General features: G+C 34.1%; 2 protein-coding genes, 1 long non-coding RNA gene and 1 pseudogene across 4 annotated transcripts; 1 reads left to right on the top strand and 3 right to left on the bottom strand.

Annotated features, from left to right (window-relative positions):
- Positions 1-2,811: 2,811 nt before the first annotated feature.
- LOC143558773 (putative ubiquitin-conjugating enzyme E2 38) lies at positions 2,812-7,209 on the bottom strand. Its single transcript, XM_077047540.1, has 8 exons — positions 6,982-7,209; positions 6,827-6,896; positions 6,516-6,569; positions 5,519-6,061; positions 5,365-5,428; positions 5,135-5,274; positions 4,745-5,056; positions 2,812-3,120 (listed from the first exon to the last, which is right to left on the bottom strand). The coding sequence occupies exons 1-8, from the start codon at positions 7,020-7,022 to the stop codon at positions 2,854-2,856; spliced, it is 1,491 nt and encodes a 496-aa protein (XP_076903655.1). The 5' UTR covers positions 7,023-7,209; the 3' UTR covers positions 2,812-2,853.
- Positions 7,210-9,463: 2,254 nt separating this feature from the next.
- Positions 9,464-9,987, top strand: LOC143558765 (uncharacterized). The gene is made up of 2 exons (XR_013139800.1): positions 9,464-9,655; positions 9,736-9,987. It is a non-coding gene; the product is annotated as an uncharacterized LOC143558765 (long non-coding RNA).
- A 626-nt stretch (positions 9,988-10,613) lies between these two features.
- On the bottom strand, positions 10,614-11,572 carry LOC143558764 (cytochrome c oxidase copper chaperone 2 pseudogene; annotated as a pseudogene). The gene is made up of 2 exons (XR_013139799.1): positions 11,426-11,572; positions 10,614-11,043 (listed from the first exon to the last, which is right to left on the bottom strand). The product of XR_013139799.1 is annotated as a cytochrome c oxidase copper chaperone 2 pseudogene (transcript).
- Positions 11,573-14,919: 3,347 nt separating this feature from the next.
- Positions 14,920-15,765, bottom strand: LOC143558763 (uncharacterized). The gene has a single exon (XM_077047535.1). The coding sequence runs from the start codon at positions 15,417-15,419 to the stop codon at positions 14,985-14,987; it is 435 nt and encodes a 144-aa protein (XP_076903650.1). The 5' UTR covers positions 15,420-15,765; the 3' UTR covers positions 14,920-14,984.
- Between the last annotated feature and the right edge of the window lie 477 nt (positions 15,766-16,242).

Genomic DNA, 16,242 nt, shown 5'->3' with positions numbered 1-16,242 from the left:
CATACTACATTGTTTCTAACCATAAAACGACATTCACTTTTAAGACTTGTACAAAAGACCATGAAATGAGAATTAGTCAATTGCATATACCATTGTTTTGAAAATTACATAAAAGACTTCATACCATTATTTTGAACTAATACAAACCATCACTTCACTTTGTTTGTTGCCTTTTGATTTGATGTGAATCGGGTGATTGTGATTCTTGCTTCATGGTCCAGTTTATTCCCTTCGGTTGACAATGTTTTCACTCAGTTCGTCATATAATTACTCTTTTCATTTTCTCTTTGGCCTCCCAACATGTGTGTGGCATCTTAAATGTGTGGGTGTTGTTAGAGCCCCGGCCCGTGTGCTACCGTAACTAGGCAAACTTTAGGCACGCGCTTAATTATGGTTTCCCAAATCCAAAAATAGATAATAATAATAATAATAATAAATAATAATTATATATAGATATATTATAATGACAAAGTAAACTTAAAATTATGTATTGGTTTGGTGGTAAACTTGGTTTGCTATAGGTTACAAATTTGAGACTTGTAATAAGTGGTCTTCTTTTTCTTTTAAAAATAATAAAATAAAAAAACTGTCATTGTCATGAAATATCCACAAAATATCATTTTGATTTAGGCCTTCAATATTGTTGAGTCAGCCCTACTTAGAGCACTTACATTAAAGTCCCTATATTCTTCCTTGCAATTATAATATAAGAAAACCTAATGCAAGTTCTAGACTTGTAATAAACGTCGGGGATTGGACTTCAAATTCATTGAGTCATACCTGGTTAGAGCATTTACAAAAGAGTCCTTGTATTCTTCCTTACCATTAAAATATAAGGAAGCATAAAAGAAAAGAAAAAAAAACAATCCCCTTTTTATACTTTTCGTTATCCATAAATTATAACAATTACATATAGACCGAATAGTGATTTTTTATATTTACCAACTTATTATTCCTCATTTATAATTCTTTTGTGTGTGGAAGAAAGAGACAAAAATGGTTAAAATTGATTACAATATTATTATTTATTTAAACAGAGATAAACATAAAGAATGAGATATAGGGTTTTCTTATAGATAAATATGATCTTTAGTTAAGTTTTGATGATAAAGAAAAATAATAGATGTGAATGCTCTAAACATGCATAGGATTACTTGGCATTTCATACACTTTCCTCCAAATTTCTAGTCGGCAAACCTTAGAAACTCATATTTACGGATGACTAATTTCATATTCGAGTTGGGTGCCACACATACTCCAAGCATGTGATATTTTTGTATTTGAGCTAACTTGAAATATATATACCCAAATTTCCCATTTAAAACCTCTTAAAAATCTATACTTTCTCCTATTGAAAAGATATTACCGTGAGTGTGGGGCTTTAAAGTTGCAAAGACTTACAAAAGTCCAAGTCAATGAATTTTGTCATCATTTTCCACCAAGGCAATAATGGAACTAAGATACAAGAAATTTCGTTTCTTTCCAATTTAAGTAACGTTTACGAAAAAGATTCAACCTATGACTTAGTTATTACACTGTCTAAGTTTAGACCATAAGCTAGGACAAACGGATAAGTTTGGACGTCTTAGGGTGTTTGGGCCGGGCACCATCCGGTTTTGAGGCTTTCCATCGGTATCAACCGGGTACTCCTTCAAAAACACCCCTATCACTCCTTCATAGGAGATCTCTATAGCAATTTAGTTTCATAAACCCGAATTGATTAAGAAAAATGAAATGATTGTGTGCTGTGACTGGTCAAAACACATTGGCTTGGCACATAATACGTTTCCATAATCTTTATGGATTTGGTTAACTTTGAGGTGACAATCTCTCATTTGTTGGGTTCATTCTCCATAATCTCTATACACCTAGCACCGTTTCGAATTCGATGTTATTTTCTACTAGATTCAATTCAACCCATGAACTGAATATTATATGAATTGTATCTACTTATAAATTTTAATAAGTGCATATGTTTTTAAATTATTATGTATATTATTTATATATGCAACAATTTGTTAGAGTTGCACATTTATGAGGATATGTTCCAAGATCGAAGTTTGTGTAGACATCTTAGGTGCACTTTGCGCGTTATTCTCTTCCAGCGGTGTTATCTTAATGTTGTTTTATGAGGTTGTATGTATTCATATTCTTACTCTTGCACGACATCTTATGTCAATGGTATCTTTCTATTTCTGTAGTTTTGAAACCATCACTAGCACACCAACACAATACTTTGTACTATTCTCTTGGGATAGAGGTGTTTGTTTAGATCTCACCCTCACAAAACCTCTCAATAACAAGTAAGAATTGAATATGAATTCACTTAAAAAAATCGAATAGCCTAACTCAATAACTTGAATAACTAAAAAACTGATTCGGTGAAAACTGGACAAGTTACCAGTTATATGGAACGTTGAAAGATTAACAGAATTAGACTAGACGTCCCACACCCTCGACCACCATGGATCCACATTGTCTGCCACCATAGATTTTCGACCACCAGATTAAACGAAGAACTAGAAATTAAAGGATGTTGCCAGAAACCTCATAAACTCAAATCAAAGATCGAACGAATCCAAAAGAGTCAAATTCCATCAATATTAAAAAACCAAGATAAAGACATGCATACAAAGTAGATCTAAACCAACTGCATGCATCATAATACCACTTAAGAAAGCCTAACATCCAATCAAAACGAAAATCTCAACCGTTAACTTAAAATTCGTCCAAACCTACGAAAGCTTCAAGCTTTTTAAACATTACTAGCTCTATCAGCCATACTTTCTAAATGGCAGACCATAAAAACAAGGTTAAATTTCCATGCTATTTACATAATTACGAAAATCTGTTTTAAATGCGGAAAAAGGCCCATAATTTCTGAGTAAAATTCTGCGTTGGCGGCAAGAACTCCTCCAAATTCTCAACTACTCCTATTTGTTTAAATGCTCCTACAAGTGTCTTCATGTACCCTTTAACATCATTCTTAAACACCTGTGAACCCGTTACCTCACCCTCATCACCACACCCGACCCTCACGCCTTTCATATATGCTTTGCAACTCGTTAAGATACCCTTTGCACGATTACGGAAATGCCCAATCACCAAATCCTCAAAATGCTGCATCCAAAAAACAAAAGATAATTGAATAACATTAAACCGTTAAATGTAACTAAACAAATAGTTCATCAAACATGATAAATATCACCACTTACAATTGTAAACAAGTATTTTCATGTTTTAGAAACGCTAAAATATCAGTGGTGAAAAAGTTGACAAATTAAACACATATCTATACTATATATAATACACTAAATAAGGGCAAATTAAGACACTCATTTTTAAGTAATTTACAACACTTAAAGCATGAGGTACATGTGTTAGTAAGTGTAAACATGTCTTTTAAACACAATCCATTCAACTTACAAGTTTGGTCCCTCATCTTTAACCATATTATGTTTTTAATTTAACTTGTAAACTAACTTCCCACCTATGATTTTTAAACGACTATAGCCTTTTCATACGTTAATATTTTTATAAACAAATTGCACCATAAAAACGAGCATTTTATTCTCTTTAATTTGGATATGATATTGTTGTAATTTTTTTTCATTTTAAATAAATTAATATGTTACGTAGGGGTGTTCGGTGTCGGTTTTGATGGTTTTTAAGTTAAACTTGTGAGTCCAACTGTTAATACTGATTTTTTGTCGTCCAAAACCAAACTCAACCATTGAAAGTTGAAACTGAATCGTTAATAACAGCCTGGTTCCAGTTTGGTTTCACAGTTTAAACTTTAATAATAAATTTAGTTTAAAATAATTAATAATTTAAATGTACCATCAATTTTAACAAAAAAACCAACATAATATGATACTTGAGATGATCATAAATAAAAAATAACTTTTTTAGCCACATAAATGGTAAATATTAATGGAAGATCTATGGCGTGAAATAATAACAACAAAGATTACAAAAGGAATCATATTGCAATTAGGTTAATTTGCAGTCTTTTCGGGTTTCATATGGTCGGTTGCCGATATAAACCGCGAACCAACCGTTCACTACGTTTTGAAAATTTTGAAACCGACCAACAAACCGAAAGTAAAAAAGAAAAAAGAAGTCAAACCAATGACCGATTTAAACGATTTCAAGGTTTTAACCGAACCATAAACACTTATATTTTTACGTGATTAGCAGGTTCAAACATCCGCTGCATCGTGTTGGCACCCGTCTAGTACTAATAAACAATCAATAATCAATTAACAAACAGAAGTATACCATCAACAAAAATGAACTAACAAATACTGATTTCAATTTTCAACACTTGAGTTTAAGCTTTTGATTATTTTAAGGGTTGTGATAAACATAACAATGGTTATTATTCTTACACGTCATCGACTAAAAAAACAAACTATGCAATTCACTAATAGTAACTATAAAAACAGTTTTATTATACTAATTATCTAAATGTTTAAACAAACCAGTTTTGAAGGTTGCGTGCATAACAGTAAATTTAGGCAACTTTCAGATTGTTTGTCCCATTTGACCCGTTCCCTTTTCAGCTAATATCTTAATTTGGCCCGTTCCTTATTCAGCTTATATTTTACTTTAACATGTTTGACCCGCTTGAGATAAATCACAGTCTAAATCAACTCATTCGTAAGTAAACACGCTAAAGTTGCCACCTTTAGTAAATAAAGATAGCATCATATAACTAACTAATAATCCAATACAATCATACCTTTGGTGGTTTCTTCATGGTGTAAACCATAGTTTTAAGAGACAAAACTAGAGTACGCTCGTTGTATTGCAGTGATCTTCTTTCACCACTAGCAGAGCCACTTGATCGTTCATGTCCAGGTTCATTAAAATACGGCTTTTCATTCAAAATCAGACCCTGTATAGAGAGCAAAACTTGAAACATAGTTGACACGCCAGGTGTCCATTTCTCATTCTTGTAACCACCCCAAGTGTTGAGAAGACTCAAACAAACTTTGCCACAGTGATAAAGATTTGGATTAATTCTCAGACCACCAGAGTGATAGTGCACTTGCTGAAAACAAGTGTGTAATATTAGTGCCCGTTAGATCTTATCGCATAAAAAAATCAAACCCTAACAAATAAGACGTACAGGTGGATCATAAGGATAGTTTTTAGGAAAGCAGACATCAAAGAAAAAAAGACCATCATGATACGGTGTCCCTTCGGGTCCCACTATTACAGCTCTTAAAAGATCCATTCTTGATTCATAAACCCTAACAAATATCATATCTGTAACCAAATAGCATATATTATGTTATCAACAGTTAAATCAACCCATGTATTCGAAAATGAAAGCTTGCAAACATCAAGAAAATAAACCAGGCAGGTCTTTTTCAAGAATCCTCCATTCGTCTTGAATCTTTTTAGCCCATTTTCTAGGTGGCTGCAAATTTTATAAAACACATAAAAGGAATTGAAAAATGGATTAAAGGTAGCAACTTTATTAAAAAAGATCAATCAAAACAAGACTTGCCTCCATCATTGCTGAACTTGACCCTGCATAGTGATGATCTGAATAATCCTCAACGATATCAAACTTTTTAAAGTTTTGATACCTTGTAAGCACCGCATCATTGTTGCCAGAATCTTGGACCACAATCCCATGATCTGTCACATGCTCTAACAGGTCGTGCCTATTATTAGAACTAGTTCCTACAGAACCAGAAGACACTTTATGGTGCAAAGTTTTGACCTGTTTCTTTGCAGATTGAACCACCTTCATTGCACCCTTTTGTACCCGCAGACCAGACTCTGCTGATGTTTTTGAACCGTTAGCAGGTCCAGTTGTATAAGTCATTTTGTTTTTCTTCATGATAGAACCTGAAAACTGCGGAATGGAAGCTTCTACTCCAGCAGGAAGATCTATGTTATCAAAATGAGATTGCAAAAACGCATACTCGTCCTCGGAATCAGACTCATCAGAAGATAAAATCATGTAATCTTTTCCATTAAACGAATCAGAAAAACCGCCATCTGAATCTAGTTTGGTCACACCAAGTGCTGATGACATAATTCCCTACAAAAACATAAAACACCATTAAGTTAGGGGTGAGCGAAAACCGAACCGTTAACCAAACCGAAAATCGACGAAACCAAACCGAATTAACCGAAAAGCGATTATCGGCTTTTTTATGTACCCACGGTTAGCAAAAATTACCTGAACTGAACCATTGATGTTTTCATATATTTCTAGGTTTTATAACTCCATTTCACGTATTTTATGTTTTATACCACAATTCATTGTATATACACCTCCATTTCATGTATTTATATCTCCATTTCATGTATTGATAAGTAAAAATTTTAAACCAAGTTTGATTTTGATTATCAATCTAAAAATAACCGAAACTGAACCGACAACCGAAAAAATAACCGAATAAACCGAAAAACCGATTGGTTATCTGGGATAAGGCTAATAACCAAACCGAACCTTGCACACCCCTAATCATAGTGTTAAACAAAACTTTTACCTTTCCTTTTTTATCCGACTTGAGCGCCTTTGAAGACAGAACCGCATCTACATCCTAGAAACACAGAAATTCATGCCATGGTTAACGCTTAAAAGATTGATCTTCAGTTTCAACAATAAGCAAGTTTGGAACTTGTTTGATCATTCATGAATAACAACAAAATGTGACAACACTTGTTAAGTGAAATTGGTTTACAAGTGCTCTTTGAATGAACTTTGTTTATCAAACATATTTAATATGTGAATCAAATCAAGTCCAAATTGTATTAAAACATGAACAAAGTATGCATGAACATATTATTAATTAATTACCTGAATTTGTTTAAGCTTTTTATTCTTGTGATTTAGAGGCTGACTGGATCCCTCTGGAAACACTCTTTTCCTGAAAAATAAAAACACTCATAAAAACAAAAACTGATAAACAATTTCTCATAATTATGAACTGAAACACAATAAAAAAACTTTACTTTGAGTTTTGAGGGATGCATATTCCTGAAGAAGACCCCATTAATATATGTAAGATTCAAAGAAACCCTTTTTTCTAGGGTTTATGTTTCTTGATCTTAACCCAGTTAATTTCAACCGAAAAAAAAAACCCAGAATAAGAAATGATGGGTCAAACTCAGATGATCGGCGGTGATTAACCGGTCAACAAGATGGTCAATTTATTTACACGTGTAACCAAATCAATCCAATCAGACTAAATAAACAAAAGAAGCAAATTTCCTGGCGATTTCTTGATGATATTTTCTAAAATGTAGTCACACTGGTTTGTTTTTTGTATCATTTCTTTAGTAATATTTTAGTTATCGGTTAATTTGATTTTTCTTAAGATATTGTGTTAGTTAACATTTAACAAAGAAATCTAGACACTTTTGGCATTGTATTGTTTAGTTTTTTTTTTAATTATGATATAAATTTGATTAAAGATCGAGTTAGTATTCATTTTTTCCTCACGTGTTTTGGGTCGGTGACTTTGTCATATTTACACACTTTAAGTATCTGACAGCAGGTGATAAAGAGTAGAATTTTAATTTGAAATGGTGCATTTTTTTATTTGTTATTAGTATAAATTTTTTTCAAGTAATATTAATCTTATGATAGATAATATTAACATTTATATTGTTTACCAAAATAATAATGAAAATAGTTAACACATAAAAATATTATTTGTATTTAAAATATGAAAATTCCCGCATCAAGTGATTGAGAAGTGAAAACTAACGTGACAGCGTGACAGTAAAACTCATGTGATATGTTAATTTGAAGTAGTGATTTAAGATACAAGATAAATTATACGACAAAATAGAGCCGAGAGTTTTGAAATTTTAAATTTACAAGATGGATGGGGGTATATAGGAGGTGTAAAAGGTGAAAAGTTAATGATGGATAAAGTAAAAGAGTTGACAACCATCAACGAGAGAAGAGTGTAAGTTAACATACAAAATGTTTTGAAGATCGCATCCACTCAATAGTGCTAAGACATATAGGATTAGCGTCTAATCACACATCTTATCAGGAGTCAGAAGAGTCACAATGATTAAAAGGAAAGTCCTACTCCTACAACAGAAGTGCTTGCGTACGAGTGTACCACTAGTAGGGAATTGGGGCCAGTTAAGTCCATGACAAGACAAAGCATGTGACCCCTATTAATAAGAAGTGGACGGGTGGAGTGGAGCCGTGGAGGTGCCTCGCACAACCAAGGACTCCATATAGGCCTAAGAATGATATATGATCGGTTATGTTGCTTATTTGCTTTTGCCCTTTTTCAACTTCTAAGTGAATGAAATGTTTGTTTAAAAGTTGTCCATGCAACTAAACGCTTGAAAGTTATACATCACTATTATAAAACTTATTAGTTTTTAAGGTAAAATATTATTTTGTATGTTCACTCATGTTAAAATAAAGTATGTTGTGGCCGTCGCTCGCCTGCAGTGACTATAGGGATCTCGTCTCTAATAAAGGGTTTTTTACTGTTAAAAGTGAACAGCTAAGGTATGCTCTAAACGTAGTATCAGTCTAGATGATTTATAAATAATTTAATAATGAAAAAACATATAAAATAAGTTTTCATACATGTAACTATGTAAGTTAACTTCGAGATACTATTAATGGTAAGAGTATTTCTAATGTTACAAACAAAAATCACAAGTAGAAGTAATCATCAGTTCTAGGGGATTGCTGGGTCTATGATCCTTATATAACTATTCCACTGCAATCTAACAGATCAAGTAGGGTATTTAGTAGAATAGGCTTTGCGATCTAAAAAGGGATAGTGGCGCAGCTTGTTGCTCGCTTACCCATTATCCAGATGTAATTTGGTTTATGTTGAATGTTAATAAAAACCGAGTGTCTTTTAATCTTTTAAAAGTAGGGTAAGAGCTTAGTTTACTGAATTAGTAGTAGATCACCCGAGACTATCAAAGCAACTACAAAAAACAATCAGATGCAGGTGCACAAACTATGACAAGGTCATTAAGCTTTCATGAAAGCGAACTATAGTTGATGAAGAATAAGCCAATGAAATCTTTAATTATATTGTTACTCATTTTTTAGAAACAAGGATTCACAGTAAAAAAAAATTCGATGACCAAGTATATTACTACCTCGATAGATATGATAAAACCGAAACGTGTGAGTGTGTGACTCGTTGAAATGATTAAAACAGGAATACAATCATATATTTTTCTAAACCTCTAGCCCTATCACGCCTCGAATACTAACCATCCAATGCAGCGGCCTAACTATTCCAAAACGAAAACTGAACGAATATGAAAATGAGACTATACTTCAACAAAAACCACAAAAAAAAAAAGAAATTAAAAAAATATATATAAAAAACCTATGCAAATATCTGCAAAAGATGTTCATATTGCAAGAACATGTTCTCACTTTCTCAGCAAGTACGATACCCCTTGGATGGTCTAGCATGAAACAACCATTATGCAGATTCCATATTGATGGGTCCCAATGACCACCAAATCTATAAATACCAGACTTTGCACAAATTTTAAAAATACAGCAAAGTCAAATAATCTTTCATAGCTTCTTAGTCTAGAGTTCCCCCTATGCCACTTCATATTATAAATTAACCATGTCTACCTATAGCATCTGGGACTGCGTTGACAAGGTCAACTGCACGTAAGTAACACGATCATGTTTCATGTCATCAAACGATTTCAAACAAAATAATCTTCTGATATATATTATGTAATTTGCAGCACCGTGGAGACTATTGTGATGGAGGTTACTGCAGCTGAGAATGATGGCAAGTGCAAGTGTGGTGCTAACTGCAGCTGCACCGACTGCACGTGTGGTCACTAGAGCAACATGATGATGTAACCGAAACTCATGGTGCCGAATAGCTATTGTTAGTCTTATAGTCTATGGTTCAATAAAACTGTATGTGTGGCCATGGTCCATGATTATACAAATATACATACTATTGTAGTGTAATTTGATCTTTTGTTTTATTCACGCAGTTATTGCAAGAAAACTTTGTAAGATATTTACATATACACAAATACAGCAGTCAAAATAAATTGTAAACAGACCAACAAAATTAAACAGCACTGATATTAAGCAGCTGATAATCTCCCTAATGAGAATGTTCTCTCAAAGTACACATCTAGAGAAAGAACACTAATTAACATAAACACAATTCGGTTAAATATATTTCAAGATACATGTAAGGCTTTTTAGAGCCATCGTCTCATTAGAAGCAGTTTAAAAATAATAACCTGAGATAGAGGAAAGGTTTGCCCTCATCTCACCCGCCCCAAACCCTACTATGAGTGAAATTTTACTTAACTATGTTTGTTTATACATGTAAGTATACCATATTCTAAAGATGCACGATGGTATCTAAAGTTAAAACACGTTAATGATCGTATTGTGTACAGACTGCAGGTCTATTAGTATACCTTAAAATCACACACAAACAAGTCAAAGCTCTACAATGTATCGAAGTAGTCATAATCTACGCCTATAATTCTTTATCTAAGCAAATTAAAGAGAAATAATAATCCATGGCATCAGCACAGCCAAAATAGAGAAAAGATAACTTTCATAGATCACAAATCAAAAACTCTTTCGTTATTATTAAAATTCAATCATTGGTGTATATCAAAGAAGACATGTCTAAAAGAGGATTTACCTCAGTAATTCAAAAGGTGTAATCAGATTCAAGATTCATACGTTATTAACTTGCAAAAGGCATAGTCTATTATAGCTCATCAAAATTATCCCCTAACCGGTATCACTGTTTTTAGTAATCAGACATTGAATCCCTCGGAACGAAGGCATAAACGATGAGCTTCAATCCACTTTGAGCAAGCAGATTCACCGTGCTCCACAATGCATTCGTCCCTCAGCTTCTTAGTGTCGGGACACGCACAGCAGATCTTCTTCTTTGGCTTTGTTTCAGATCCCGCGGATACGACTGTAGGTGCTTGCTCTTTGGTTAGCCTTAAAGCAGCAGAAGGGAAATCCTGGGTTTGTAACCCACTCATGATTACAAGTACAAGCTCCTGAATAATAATAATAATAATAATAATAATAATAATAATAATAATAATAATAATAATAATAAATGTTTCAATATAAATTCTAACCTAAAACAGAATAACATAGATCCAAACAATCTCTAAACTTTGGAAGAAAAAAAATTATTTTTTTTGGAACAATCAAACCATTCCTAAAACCCCATAAACCCTAATAAAAAAAACAATTGGGTATGATGCATAAACATTGATCAACTATTAAAAAAGCAAAATTTAGGTGAAAAAACGTTATCCCAACTCATCAATTGAAAAACCCATAATTGTAACCAACAAGATGACGCAAGAAATGCACAAAATGAGTAGAATCAAATCCCAATTGATTTGGGTAAGATAATAAGATGATGCGTACCTTTGTTTTGTTGAAGCAGAAGAAGTGGAGGATTATGGAGGTGATTTGGGACTCAAATGGCGTGCTGCGTTTGAAGTTTGAACGCCGCACAAACAAGAAGAAACTTGTACTGGATGGATCTTATTGTACGATCCGGACTATTACACGTTGTATAATCAAAATATAGATATGTATTTATTTTTTGGAAAATTGGTTTTAAATAATCCAAACTACGTCATATTGGTAAATATCAGTCTCAACTTTGCACTTGTCTGCTAGCAGTACCAACTATTTGTGTATTTGTTTTTAACGGGCCCGCGACTAACGGATGTTATCTCCGTTAGTTTTGTCTGGCGTGGCCATCCCAGTTGGCAAAAACTTGATTACGTTGAACGTTACGTGGCGACTGGCGACTGACTATGTCCATCCCACCACTAAACCCATCATCTTCAACCTAATACTCTTTACAACCCACAGCCACCACAACACCACCAGTCCACCACCCCTGCAACCATCGCCGGAACCCCGACCACCACCATGCCCATCCACAGCAACCACCACTGGAACCCACCACCTGCAATTGGCCATCTTCCGGCCATCTTCTCAGACCCCCAACTTGCTGGAGTTTTGCCCTAATCTTGCTGGAGTTCACAAAACCCAGATCCGCTCACCCAATAGTTTTACATGGACAGCAGCTCTGCCGCAGCCTATCAACCACCACCACCTTGTTGCCATTGCTCCATACACTCTCCACCGTCGCTAACAAGCACTACCACCTTGATCCCCCTTGATCTGTCATCTTAAGCCAGCCATGCATCACTAGATCTAAACCAAAACTGACCCACTTACTTGGAAAAGCTACGAGGGCCGTCAGTCTACACGGTAGAGCGAACCACGCGAGGTTTGGAGGTTCGTCGAAAAACCGACGGTCGACCCATTTGCACCAACACTACCACCTACAACCTGCAACAACCCCATGGCGCACCACTGGATTCCTTCATCAACAACACCGTGCCATACCATCAATCGATTTAGAGGTTTAAGGTTTATTTGATCGAATTGGGGATTTAGGGTACTTTAATTCATGTAAGTAAAGAGATGGGGATGAGTTTTGTTTGTTTTATATTAAAAGATTTGGCATGCCACATCATCCGTCCACGTAATCTTTTTTTTGACACCTAGATGAGCCACGTCAGCAAAACACTAACGGAGTTAACCTCCGTTAGTCGCGGTCCATTTAAAACAAATACACAAGTAGTTGGTACTGCCAGCAGACAAGTGTAAAGTTGAGACTGATATTTACCAATAGGGCATAGTTGGTATTATTTAAAACCAATTTTCCTTATTTTTTTTAAACGGGGACCATCTACGGTATGGCTTGATGGTCCAGAGGCGGCCAACCCCGGTTTAGAATCCTAGAGAGTTTCTCCCCAAGGGACATAACCTCTGGTTCCTAGGTCCACTTCGCATCCTTAGATGAACCGTCTCCCATGATCACTTAACACCAGTTGCTCTACCAAAAGAGTTGCTCTCTAGCGTAAGGCGGGCATAATAAAACACCCATTTGTGGCTCGGATTCGAACTGACGACCTCCCGAAGAAAACATAGTTCTTATCTTTATTGTCATAACCAACTGAGCCAGCCCAAAAATTAGTTAAGGTTCCTTATGTATTTCTTAATTTATCATAAAACTTTATTGCTTCAGATTAACTTTTATATTGTAACGCATCCTAACGAAGTTAAATTTATCCTTGTTATTAGTTAAGTAACCAAACATATATTCTGCATTCATCCTGACGCTTCTCTTAATCAACAACTCTTATCATGTTCCTTCAATCTTAGACTATGCACGATAATACTAAAACAAGTAAACACAAACAATCATCAGCATTGATTCAGATATGAAAAATAGTTGTCTAAGGTAAAATAAAATAGATCATGTGGGATTGTCTAGGGTGGGAATAAAACAAGAAAACTATAGAACTTAAAGTTCATGAGATATCAAATAATTCGTTCAACCCAAAAAATAAATTAGGAACAAATTGATGTGTTTAAACAACACACGTAGACAAATATATAATGATAAAGAAACATAAGTCAAATTAAATACTAATTTAAATAAAACTTCAAATATTTAAATCTACGTAGCTTTATCCTTACCATCGTGGGTCATCGCCCAATCATGGATACCATATATGGATTTCGTTTATCAAAAACAAATAGAACGAATAAATATAAGATTATATGGATTTGGTTAACGGATAAAAATAAGATTGTGTAGCAGATGTAGCTGATCATCTCTCCACCATCACACACACATTTATGTATTCTTTTTTTCTTTTATTTAAATACTAGTTAAACTACAACCTGATAATTAAACGACATGTTGATTAAAGCTCATCATCTACATGACAATGACGTGACATGACGCTATGCATTTTCAGTCGGCCCACAATACATTCTAAAGATTCAAAAAATAAACAATCACAACTTACATTATAATTTATAATTTAAGTATATCTACTAATCAATTTTCATTAGAAAAAACCATACACAAACCCCAAAGGACATCAACATCTCACATTCTCACTCTTTGGGGCCATGTTGTACCCTTGACTCCCCAATTGCCGGACACATGGTTTCCATCTCCTTGTTCCTCAAGACCAGGTCCCCATCTGGTGTACAACAAGCTATAAAACTCAACCTTTATATTTTTTATTATTTTCTATAAACGACATTACAACATAAAAATCGCCTAGGAGATTAAGTTTTGACACTGGTTCAATCATATACATTTTCATACAAGCATAACTAAAATCATAAAAGTCGATAATTAAGAAAACCACACATTAACATGAGTTTCTGAATTCTAATTTGGTTCGTAGCTTGGTCCAATTTTTCGGCTTTTTTAGTTTAATAATTTGATCATTACCGGCTTTCTGCTCAGCTCGGATGGGGGAAGGAGAAAAATAGTGTAAACATTAAAACAATGGATTCCGCAGCCAATCCAATGATAAGAGTCAATTATTTTCTGTCATTTTAACATAAGAAGTAACCATAAAAATCAAATATGAGATCAGCAATCAAGATATTTCAATTTATATCTAGAATAATAAGATGAACACATGAACGCAATAAGATCAAACGAGTTCTTCATAAACAAGAAAACAAAAATATAATAAAGAAAGCAAACTTGAAAATCTCCCAAAGATTTACAAATCACAATCAAGAATATATGTGCATGTGCTACTAATTATCAAACAAGAACAATATAAAAAAAACCTTCATAATCTCCATTAATGGTAGACATTTCTTCCAAAGTCACCAAAGACAGATCGCGCAAGCTGCAATATCAATTCAAGAACAAATCTTGAGCCAAGAACAATTCTTGAATCAATCCAAGAACATATTTTGAACCAAGAACAAGTCTTGATCAACCCAAGAACAATTCTTGAATCAATCCAAGAACATATCTTTGAACCAAGAACAAGTCTTGATCAACCCAAGAACAAGTATTGAATCAATCCAATATAGTCTTGAACCAATCCAAGAACGAGTCTTGAATCGACTGTATGTTCGTCTAATCATATTTTTCTCTCCAACTATACACAAGAAACAGAACCCATGAAAGCGCCAACACAAAATCCCCAAAAACAAGCCGGATCCAATCACGACCAAGTTCCTCAAGCTTCCTCTCAAAATAAATCCTCCAAATCGCCATTGCAACGTGAAGAGGCACACACCCTTTTGCGAAAAAGCTCTGAAAGTCCCTATCTTTCACAAACGCCACCATAAACAACAAAATCCCAACCGCAAACAAAAGCAACCCGGAAAACGAATCCGAAGTTTTAATCAACAACTGATCGTGCGGCGTCGATCCCAATAACTTCATTGCAATTTCATTCCCATGACAGAATGCAAATACCTCATGGCTATAAAACATCATTAGGGTTCCACAGCTTAAAGCCACTACAGAGTAAATTAAACATATTGAGAAGAAACCTGATGACCCCATAATTAACAACCCTAATCAAAATCTTAAATTTAATCAATGCTAAAGAAAACCCATATGAGATAATAAATTAACTGGCCCTAAATTATCATCAAGATCAAGAAACCCTAACATAAACAATACCCAGATGGAATTAACCGTCCAAGATCCAAAATTTACCAAAAATAATAAGAACCCTAATCAAAGATCAAAGCTTTTCTTACTGTACGGTGAAAAATTAACCTAATTTCTGAAGAGAAGTTGAAATAATCAGCTGGAATCTTGAAGATTAAAGGGTTTATAGAAGAAAAGAATGAAGGCAAAGTGCGATAGCGATGGTGGGGTGGTGTTGAAGGAAATAATAATAATAATGTTATGTTATATTTATGCCAGTATTTGATGCCGACGATAGTGCTCGAGTTGTCATGATCTCTCTATGGTGCATCGAGGGGTTTGTACCATATGCATAAAGAGATAATATCCTGATTTGTGTAGAATTGTTATCGGGTTATTTGAATTCGAATAAAACTTGTAGAACCCTATATGAATAAGCGTTTTTGTATTCGAATCAAACTCAGGTTATTTGAATAAAATCCATTTGGATAAATTTATGTGTTATGCAGTTAATGCAGAAAAATATCGGATATCAGTTAAGAAATATTGGTTATCATGGTAGGATATCAGTACGTTTAATATCATGCAGAATTTATATGCACAACAATTCATCATGTTAAAAAACTCCTAAGTCCTACCATTAACAAATTAACTTTTTGCGACTTGCAAAACACCAACATGTGTAGTAAGTATAAACTAATTAAAACTATTAAACACTAAAATTGACAATTAA

This window comes from Bidens hawaiensis, unplaced genomic scaffold, assembly GCF_021521415.1.
Source record: "Bidens hawaiensis isolate Kalapana, Puna unplaced genomic scaffold, B.hawaiensis_p1.1 tig00019655_1, whole genome shotgun sequence".
In the NCBI taxonomy this organism is placed as follows: domain Eukaryota; kingdom Viridiplantae; phylum Streptophyta; class Magnoliopsida; order Asterales; family Asteraceae; genus Bidens; species Bidens hawaiensis.
The sequence above is the reverse complement of the archived record's forward strand: the minus strand, read 5'-3'. Positions and strand labels throughout refer to the sequence as shown.